The following is an 11,161-nucleotide window of genomic DNA, read 5'->3' on the forward strand; positions in this document are numbered from 1 at the left end:
TCAACCGATGCTCGCGGCGGATGATTCACCCCGCCAATTACAAAACCCGTCGAGCACGTTCGCTGGTCTGTGAAATGCTAAAAACTGACTGAACTCGCGCGCCCGCCCCCGGGGAATTATTCATATCCGAGAGAAACGCGTGGATCGTCGTGTAACTTAAAACTAGAGTAAAATGCTCGTGAGTGTATGTGTGTACCTAAGAGCATATGTGTATGTTCTCTGTATCACAGCGTGACTCACCGAATCCACGCGGAAACGCGAGCAAAAAGAAAATAGAAACGGGAAGTCACCGCGAGAACGAGCGACGATAAATCGTCGTGACGCGCTTGTCGGGCCTGTAATGATTTCCATGACGGGTGTTCGCCTGTGAACGGTGCTTCGCGCCGCAAAATCGACGGAACAGCAAGCTAATTAAGCGATATCGTTTTTACTGCAAATTTGCCGGTGCTAGACCAAGATCTCTGCACGCAATTGGGTCCCGGAAGTGCAAGGTTTCGAACTACGCCACGGTGTGACGCCATTTTATGTTTTTATTTCATTATCTCCATAATTCATAGAATTTATTCGAGCACATCATTGCTATTATTTTATAAATTATAATAATTTATAGACAGTATATATATATATATGTATATATATATGTATATATATATATATATGTATATATATATATATATGTATATATATATATATATATATATATTGGTCATATAGTCATATATTATTCGTCATATAAAATAATTTACATTCAGGTACATTTTTGGTATTAAAATTTTTCATTTTTTTTCAAAAATTTTTTTTCAAAAACAGTGAGATCAATTTTAAACACTTTCTCGTTTAAATTGATGCTGCACAGCATAATATTAAGAGAAGCCATGGAATTCTTCAGCTATATTGTTTTAATATTTTCCTTAGAGGAAGTAGATTGCATTTGTTAAAACATTTTGAGAAGAAAGGTAAGCAACAAATTGTCCCATTCTACAGTGTCGAACAGTGTCCGAAGGTAAACGTTCTATGCCTGCACAATAAGCTAAGCTAATACGATAATCTCGGTTGATAAAATGATTCTCCTCAATTTCCGTCGCGTTCCCAGAATACCTCTTCAACTCGAATCCCAAACGCCTCTCAATTAGCAGCGCCGATGTTTATCGGCACGAGCGAGACTTATTACCGGATGTATCGTCGAGTATGCTTGTAACTTATTAGCATACCTACTTAAACGCTCGGGGGATGATCGATCGCGTCCCGAGCCAATTATCGTCTTCTACGCGTGTTTAATGCCTAATCGCGCAACATTCGCGGCGAGATCAAGGCTAGAACCAGAGGTTATCTCAGCTGAAAGCCTAGAATAGAGTAGCCTGTGGATGTATAATATTATTTTCTATCGACACGATTTCCGGATTCGCAGTCTCATAGACTAGCCTCTGGAGGATGCATCTATACTGTTTTCTGTCGACACGATGACCGGATTCGAAGTCCAACAGTCACAAAGGACTCTAGAGGATGTACCATGTTGTTTTCCATCATCTCAAAACGATTTCCGGATTCGATTTCACCAGGTTCAAAGGCGTATTTCCAAGACGACTCCTGCGCGACCGACAATGAGGGTGGTAGCTAATCTCCTTAAGTTCCTTCTGAGAAAGGACCGGGTTTTACCCAAGCGGTATCGCCCCTGATCCCATATCCCGAGCAAATAGGATTATCCGACCCCCGGACACGATGAATCTCTCTCTTTCCCGCGCGCCGTCTTGCTTCCACAATCGAACCAATACACCTCGGACACTTCTGCCAGATATGAACAGAAACCAGAGAGGGAATGATAAACGAGTAAGCCGATTTTTGTAGAGGTACGTTCCGGGGATCGAGAATGCTTCACTGGGTGGAACTACATATTTTGTTGTGGGTCGACTGTGCGGGAAATGTGTGCAAAATACTGAAGCCATACATTGAACCAACATGATGCGGTTACGGAAGAGGTCGTGCGTAGTTAGACTTTGAAAACATACAATTTTTCTGTTCCTTATTTTGCACTAATTTTACTCTGGCTCTCTAGAGAATATTTTTAAATAAAAATAATGAATTTCCTATGTTTTTATCATGTCAACAATGGTGAAATGAAAAGAACCGGTCACTTGACCGTGGCAGGTTTAGTGTTAAACGGTCAATTGCACAACGAGAACAAGAACCGATCCACGCAGATCGATCTTTGCTAAACCGGGTCGTTGGATCACGGCTATTTCTCTCGATGCAGTAGCGTGGCTCTTTAAATATTTACGGCTATAAAGTAGGCAGAAACGACGAAACAGCCGGTGGATATTATGATCGGACAGGTTTCGGCGAGATTGCTCCTTGGCCGAATTCTCCGGTTCCCGCGGCCTCGTCCCCGATACCGGTCATTTCTCTTTTCGCGCGAGCGAGCGAACGCGAGTACGAGTGCGAACAGCGCGCAAACAGTTGCAAGAAGAATCGGAGGCATTTATTGTAGTGCACCACGGAACCTTTCGCCATTTGGAGGCAAGGTCGGTGTTACGGTACTCGGCCGAGGTGTGTTTTCTTACCTTCGAGGGACAGAGAGAGAGAGAGCCTCGATCGGCAACCACCTCCGTGTGCCGTTCACGCACCGCAGACAATTATTCCCGTAAATCACTACCGATCGATCATCCTACACCGCTATGTTCCACGCCGGTGTCTTGCAACCCGGTTACCTTACGCCTCGTTATTCCAGTATCCTGAATACCTCGCAATCAAGTGGCGAAATCAGCGTGAATGCTGATCGGTTAGACGGCCGATCTTTGTGGAAAATAAAAATTGTCTGCATCGATTGAGTCATTGCAAAAGTCTTGACACGATTTACCTTTAACTTGCTCTTTAATACCAAAACTGTTACAATCAGTCGATTAAGGAGTTACGTTGTCTAACTCTGACTCTGAAAATTTATTTGTTCCTTTCATAATCTTGTATCTTAATTTTTTTCAAATTTTTCAATTTTAAAAACAGTTTTTTTTTCAACCTGAAATAGCGATTATTAGATGTTCCTATATTTTCACTATAAGCACCCAAAAACTCATTTTCGTCGGTTCATTGGAGATGTACATAAATATTGAATTCTTTTAATAATTTTAGATAATGTATCAGTAATACTAAATTCATCTAATTCTATTCTGCATTTCGCCAACTTTTGCTCAGTCGTAGCTGAGATCTACGTCTTTCTTTGATGTGAATCGATTGAAATATTCCACGACCCGTGTTTGGATATTCTGTTACACTTATCTGATTAGATACCCGCGTTATAGCAGCTGGATTGTGCCGTCGTAATACGTTCGTAATGGCGCGTGAACGATTCGTTCGCTGCGTGCAATGAGGAACTGGGTTTTCTACGATTATTTTGTACCGGGGGGATTAAATTGCTATGGTCTGAGCACTGTGGTATGCATAGATCTGTGAGGTATGTGAGAATGTTGGCATTGAGGAACATTAATGGCATTCCTATTTTATGTTCGATAAAAGAATGATTTCAGTCCGTAAAATCATTATTGTTCTCCTGTACCTGGGTTAGCTGGAGTCCCTTCCAGCCAGACGCACCTGAGGGTGTCTCCTCGTATTACCACGGTCTGACCGATTTTTTCCCTGCACGAAAGACAGCGTTTCCGAAAGGTATTGTAACGCCCCAGGGCGGCGAGAAAATCCGTCCCAGGGGCACTTTCGAGCGTTTTCGTTTCGGTGAAGGTGTTCCGACGGCACGTTCGCTCGCGATTTACGACTGCGGAGAGGCGATCGACGACGCGACCGGCTAGAAGAAAGGTGACAGGCCCGCAGGTGCCGATGTTTATAGTCGGTTACGACACGTACCATTCTGTAGGAGCCCTGAACGCGGTGGGACGAAGAAAAACGCGAAAGAGAGACAGATAGATGGAGAAAGACAGAAGGCTGGGAGCAACGCGTGGGCTCGGCGGCCCGACACCGCCTCGACGCCGATTTTTACGCTTCTACTCGATCGACGAGCAACTTGACGGCGGCGCAAAGTCTCCGCGAACCTCGACTTACCCAAGAGAGCCACTTAACTCGAATTATCTGCTCGGCTTACGAGCACGGGCTCGGATTACCCGGCTACGTAATTTTATATTCCGGCTACCTAGCGCCCGGGATCACCGTTCGGAGCACTGCTTTGTTACGAAATTCACCCCTGTAACGAAAAAGGACACCATCCTGACCGCAGGATCCTCGGGTCGAAGCGATTCGACGATCGTAACGATTCCCGATCAACTGAGGCAGCATAATATTACGTGTATTGCAATTAATGCATACAATTTTTATTTTACATAAAGATCCGCAGTCTACCCATAAGCTTCATTCAAAATTTAATGTAGATCCTTTTATGATCATAATCATATCTCAACAGACTCAATCTACTTAGAAGTAAAATAAAATACTGTTCCTCTCACACCAGCACATCCAGGTAAAAAGACACCAGAAGGAACAGGAAGGTCTGACTATTACTGATCATTTTTGCTACCAGAGGCAAAGAGGTCATCAAACAATTAGATGAGACCAATGGTAAGATCAAGCGGATCTTTAGAAAATATCAAGATCCTCTTTTGCTCCTCCATCTGTCCAGATTCGAACAATGCCTCTCCATCCCACTTATTACTCGACTATGGTTAATTAAACTCGCACACCTAGGTGTCCAGGTGAGACGCTACTCGTTCCCAGCAACGCCACACGCTCCTCGCTCGGTTTCGCAGAAGCGAGACAAGAAGAATGTAGTCTTGTCATCGAGTTACTGATGGTACGGTACTTTCGAGTCCCCGACTTGCTTCGCGTTCCTCGAGCGGCCGCGCGCGCGCGCGCGCACGTGTCCACCCGGCGAGCGTTAATTATGCGACCGGAGTGCCACGCGCCTCTCCTCTTTTCTATAGATTTCGCGCCCACGAATCTGCGATCCTAAATCGCCAACAATCCGCAATGTCATCGAAATTGGTCAATCTTCAGGATTCATTAAAAAGTTTTCAGCCATGGACCAGGTTGATTCTATGATGACAAACTCACTCCCAAGCCGCCTCAAGTATTCAAAATAAGATTCCAACCATCCCCAGACTCGTCACAATCTCGAATCCCGAATCTCTGGCGTCAATTGACCCACGGTGCACCTGCGGAGGTTTAACAATCGGTTGGTCCACCATCGTGCATTTCCACCAGCCGAAAATCCATGGGTCTCTTGCCCGAGGCACGTCTAGGAGATCCGTCGGACGTCGAGCAGGTAAAGAGATGTCCGACAGAGCAGGAGCTTTTGTTACGTGGTCCTTTCTTGCCCTTCCAGCTTGACAGGTTACCGTAGTGGTACAGGTGCCCGGCCACCTCTTCGAGAGCAGCGACGCCTCGCTCTCCTCGCGGCAGAACCCTATGTAAATATATACCGGGTGTTCGTGCGACACCGGTTCTCGAAGAATGAAACAAGACGGACTCTCGCACGCATTGGCGCGGCGAAGGTCGACGGTTCGCTAACTGAAAGCTATTGCGACGACGCTCGATCGTTCGCCACTTAAACGGCCGCGAGACCGCTTGTAAAAGACACGTTTAACGCGATACAAATGCATCGGAGAACGATACGAGACACTCCGACCGTCTCTCGATCGACACTCTTCGCCATTCATATCGAAGTGCCTGCTGCTGCGCCGCTGGGAACGATCTCCGTGACATCTGCGACGAGTCCTCGAATTGCAAGGACCGATCAAACGTCTCTGCTTGCGAGAAAACGCCGCGAACCACTGGGTGAACTCCAATTTTTGAAGTATGTAGCGGGTTCGTTGTAAATTAGCGTACCCCCAACTCTTTCTCACACAATTTTGGAATAACGTGGTCCGAAAAAAAAATCCCTTTCCGAAGAAAATTAAAAGTGTTCTAACTCGATGGTCTACCTGTCGAAGCCTCAACGGGAGAAGCAGATATCGACGCCTTCGTGGAATTCTCGTTATTACCCGCAGAAGAGCATATCTTCCAGATACGACTTATCTACTCGTACCGCGAGCAACGAATAAACACCGCGATTAAAATCCTCCTGCACCGGAAGTGGTCTTCTGCCACGTCCACTCCTGAGGCGACGCCTCGGCCCTGCCGGGAGAAAACCTTCGGAGAAATAATATCTTTCAAATAGAGTAACAGAACGCCCTAATTTTCCGAAATTCATCCAAATGTTTGATTCGTTGTCATCAAACAATTTCACCTTTTTTGATTTATTAATAAAGCACAGCATTATATTCCATCAAGTCTATAACCTCTGACTGCGAGTCAGAGTCTGCTGACTCCTTTGAATCACAGTGCATTCACAATGACTGCAGATATAAGAGACAGTAGACAATAACTGTCTACAGTGACTGTCTACAATGACAGTAACCGAACCTTCAAATTTAGAACGCCTTTGTGCTTTCAACCGAACTTATTTATGTTGCAATCTAGTATGTACAATGAACTGTCTTACACGTAGACTGCGAATTTTATGCATTCATGACAAGAATGAGTTGGTGGAACTTGAAATAGAGGACTCAAAGAATTTCACATGGGTGACAGCGAGGGGTCTTGGAGAGCAATAGCCTCCTTCTGCTCTCAAAAGGAAGTTATCAGTAAAAGTGACCCGGGGCGTGCCGGAGCCATGGGAGAGGCAACACTCGCCCCACCCATGGGCGTAATCGACCATCCGGAACCTCGTCATGGGTCGACACAGAGTGTGGGAGGAGCAAGAACTTACGGGAAACGCCTCTGATGGCTCCCTTCTTCCACGCGGGGCGGGGATTATATCCTTATCCTCCTGTGCGAGGGGCGGAGTCACTCCGTAGTGCTTCCCAATGCAGGGGCAGGGTGTCAATAAGAATTCTCCTACGTTAAAATAAAAGAATTTAAAAAATTTAAGGACATTGCTGCATCATTATCAATTTATCAAAAATGTGGTGCTCCGAAAATACAGTTTTGCACCAGTTTTAATAATTTAGAAATTTTACTATTTTCCGCGATTGTTACGGCCGACTATTGGCACTTCCAGCGTCCCTATTTTTGGTCCCATCAATCCAAGGTTGACAGAGAGAATTTCGCATAATTTGGAGCGGGAGGAGCCCGCCGTCTCGCCGGGATTTTTGAGAAGCGTGGTTCAACAGGCTCGGCGACGTAAAAAGAAGACGCGTAACTGAGTTACGGAGCAGAGGACGAGATTTAATGAAGGGATAAAAGGTCGGACGGCGGTGGAGGCCCTTTTAGGCCCGGCGGAACGGATGGGGCGGAGTGGCGGCTCGAAAAATCGTGCGGAGGAAATAAGTGCGGGTTAAAATAAGCCCGGTTCCTCCCCCCTCTTTCTCTCTCTCTCTCCGTCTCTCCGTTTCTGTCGTCTTCATAAGATAGCGCCGAAAATACACGGACGCCTAATAGAAGGCTGGACGCGGTACCAAGCAGTTTATACGGTCTCTCGTCCAAACAAGCCGAAAGGGATGAAAACGAGGAACCGATACACGCTCTAAGTGTGAATTACGACCCGCGCGTAAGCTTCGTCTCGTGAAAATAAACCGTCGGATCCGTTCTATTTCGAAGACGATACGGAGTCGTTGACGCAGCCGTCGAAATCGTGACCGCGTACAACGATACGTATTAGGTACGCAAATGAGTTCGGTGCTTTTTTATCCAATCTGTCATAGCTTCAGTTGAACCTATGCAGGCCCCTCCAACACAATTTGTCCGGGAAACAGTGCAATTCTATGGAACAGGTCCGAAATTGCTTCGGTGACTTCATACCCAGGAAACCGCCGTCGTCCTTTTTCCGGGAAAGCGTCTACAATCTACCAACTAGATCAGGAAATATACTACGAAATGATGGAGAATACTGCGGAACATAATCTTGTACACTTCCATCATGAATAAATGTAAAGTTTCATTTTAAAAAAGGCACCGAATCTATTTGCACACCTAACGTAACAATAACCGTTCAACGGCCGGAAATAGACACCGAGGGGAAAAATGATCGGCGATCATCGAAGTCGGTCATCGGAGGTGCATCCCTGAATTTCACGGACAATTTGCAACAGCAATTGCGACACGATAGGCTCGCGGTTAGGACAGCTGTGCGAGAGAGGCTTCTCGAGGTCTGAACCCTGTGGTATTCGGACGAATGGATGGAACGTGGGCTATGGGCCGACTCAATTGATCGAAATTGGCTAATTCGCCCGGGGATGAAGCTAGCTTACTCCCAATGTGATTAATTAACCGGTGTATTGACCTGCGGGAACTATCTTGGCCCGGTTATTTTCCTGCTGCGATAGAGCTGTTCAGTTTCTGCGAGCGTTACTCCGTTAACGACAACGTTTAAATATCCACGCAGGAGGCTCACTTTAGCCGACCTTCTTCGATGTTATTCCACCTCCATTTGACTCCTTCAAACCACCTACGTGTTCCTAGGATGGAGGATCTGGGGCAGAGCTTCTCAACCTGGGCGGCAAGACTCTGGTTCATAATTCTGTCGATGTTCCTCTGGGTTCAGTTTGATTCCTTGAATCTTGGGTACTCTGCTTAGTTAGACTATTGAGTCTACGCTAGAGATCTTCCCGACAGTTAGGGAGAGAATACTGTGTTTCAGAATCTAGCAACTTTGGTGGTAATTCCAAGGCGCAGGTTGGCAACCGGGGGTTCCGAGGCAGCAGGGTGCTAAAGGAATTCGTAGAACCAGTCGTTCTCCGGTGGCGATTCGCGAGTGGAATCAGACACCGGGTCTCGGTTACGCTTATCAGCGAGGAAAGCGGCCGGGGCAACGGTGTTTCGTTTTACGTGGCGGCACGGTGAACAGAGCACACAGCACCATAGGCTGTCTAGGCTGTCTCACGTGTCTCTTCTGTCGTCCCACCAGCCTGTGGGAGCTCCCCTTTAGCATATAAAGGAGGTTCGGTGGCCGAGCGCTCGTCGCGTCCGTCCGCCGCCGTCACGGCGAAACTAGTTCGACCGTCCAGTTTTTCCACTCCCCAGTGCACGCTTCAGTTTGTGCACCCATCGGCTACATCGGGTGGGGGAGAGAGTGCAGTCGCGCGTTCCTACCAACGACACGCTAATAAACCCCAGCAACTTGTTGCTGCACTGCCACAACTACGAGGACCCCATCCACCCAGCCCACCCTGGGACTCTCTCTTTTACCTGGTGTCCTCAAAGACCTAACCTACGCTCCTCTAAGTCCATCTCTAACCCCTAACTTTGTATAGTTCAATCCCTTTACATATGACTTCATTTTTAATTCCTAAAACTTGACGTCACAATTGCATTTTCTTCTAATTTCATCCTGAATCCTTAGAACCTGGATGGCTATTGGATCAAACTCTGCTTGGCTATGCTATTGAATGAAGATTAATAAATCCCACTTTTAGGATTCAAATGTATTTTCGTCTAAGTTCGTCTTAAATCCCTAAAACTGGTATCAGACACAACCCCCCAGCGACGCGATAATAATCCCAACTTGTTGCTGCTCTGCCACCACGAAACAACGAGGACCCTATCGACCCAGCCCACCCCAGAGCTCTTTTACCTGGTATCCTCAAAGACCGGACCAGTCGATTCGTGGAATACTTCGCTTCCGAATACGCTCCAAGATTGTTTGTTGCCTTCCTTCGTCTTTTTAACACGACCATACCGATGACTCCTCGACCGTGACTCTTCACGTGGACGCTGTTACGCAGACATACGAACATGAGCCGCGGAGGCCCGGTAAGTATCACGTGATACACGCTATGTTTTCGCAACATTTAGACCTGTCTACAGAAGAAGAGGAAATGACCCCTTTCTTAAGGATTTTTAACGTGACCCTTTCTGTAAGAGTTTTTAATTAATAATTTTTTAGTTTTAAATTTTTAAAAACTTGAACATACATCAACTAGCACCAAGATCGCATACAATAATCCCAACACTATCCCCGCAACGTGAAATCTCAATCAACTTTCCAGCTAAGTGAGCCGAGATTGCAGTAGCATTTTAATTAAACAGGCCGCGTTTTGTCGCAAAAGATAAACCGGTCTGCCTCGATAACGGTCCAACGCGTGCCCCTGCGAGCGATTTATTGCGCCTGGAAAGAAGGCAGCCGGGACGGCAGAGGGGCAAGGTAAAGCCCTACCTGTTCATAATTTCATTCGCTGACAATGTCACTCCGACCAATAGCACAATCTTGTGCACCTAATAACCAATCAGAACCGCATTCCATCCGGGTGCATTCTTTACAGCCACGGATAGTGCTTCGGTGGGTCACGTGACCGTATATCACGTGCGTTAAATCGCGGCCGATCGCGTTCGAATTTTTGTGATTTCGCGCGCTTTCGATTCCTGCGAGGAAGAAAATTTTAAATAACAGAACTCACCGAGATCGTCGACCAGACGAAGCATGACACCGCCGATGTGCAACTCCCCCTTGACTCGCAAACTCCTCTCCACTTGCAGATCGGTCACGTAGACACGCAGTACCCAGCTGCCGTCCACCTCGTGACCGTCGGAATACATGTTCCTCGAGAAAACAAAACGAACAGCGGAAAATAAAATGCGAACGGACGCGTTCTCTTTCGGGCTCGCGGCACACTGAACTGTTCGGCTCTAAGGAGCTGAAATCATGGTTTCGCGGCACTCGACACCGCTGCGTAAACACACTTGGAAATAATCTGAAACTGTTGCTAGCTATGAACCGATTCTCCTCGGTGGTTTCCAGTCACTTTTCAATCGGAGGACCGAGTCAGAACAGATCTCGAACACGACTCGTCGGCGCACTTGCGACACACTGGCCGTCTCGAGCCGGACTCGCACGACTTCCAGCTCCGAGTCCCGTGCAGAGGCGCTCGAATCGTTCGCTACAGGCCTCAGCTGGTTCCTTGACTGGTGTCGGGCCGAGCACTCTCGGCTCGGCTACCTTCTCTTACCGAGAATAGAACTATTTACAAGTGACGCGCGCTTGGAATGCGCGCGCAACTATCTCCCCCCTTCCGCCCCCTAACCATCCTTCAACGTTTTATCTCCCTTCTGCCCCCTTACACACACTCCGACAATCCCTTGTCTCTCTTCTGCCTACTATTCATCCTTGTATCCCCCATCTCTCTTCTGCCCCCTATCCCTCCTCTGCCTTCTATTCATCCTTGTATAACCTATCTCCCTTCTTCCACCTGCC

At 47.0% G+C, this 11,161-nt stretch overlaps 1 protein-coding gene across 1 annotated transcript in view; it reads right to left on the reverse strand.

Annotated features, from left to right (window-relative positions):
• LOC143210912 (unc-112-related protein) overlaps window positions 1-10,909 on the reverse strand; it is a 65,850-nt gene extending 54,941 nt beyond the window's left edge. Inside the window, exon 1 of the mRNA XM_076428190.1 lies at window positions 10,368-10,909. Coding sequence (XP_076284305.1) covers window positions 10,368-10,506 — 139 coding nt within the window. The 5' untranslated portion in view covers window positions 10,507-10,909. The remainder of the gene's footprint in view (window positions 1-10,367) is intronic.
• Window positions 10,910-11,161: the final 252 nt, after the last annotated feature.

The sequence above is a fragment of the Lasioglossum baleicum genome, chromosome 7 (genome assembly GCF_051020765.1).
Source record: "Lasioglossum baleicum chromosome 7, iyLasBale1, whole genome shotgun sequence".
Classification (NCBI taxonomy): domain Eukaryota; kingdom Metazoa; phylum Arthropoda; class Insecta; order Hymenoptera; family Halictidae; genus Lasioglossum; species Lasioglossum baleicum.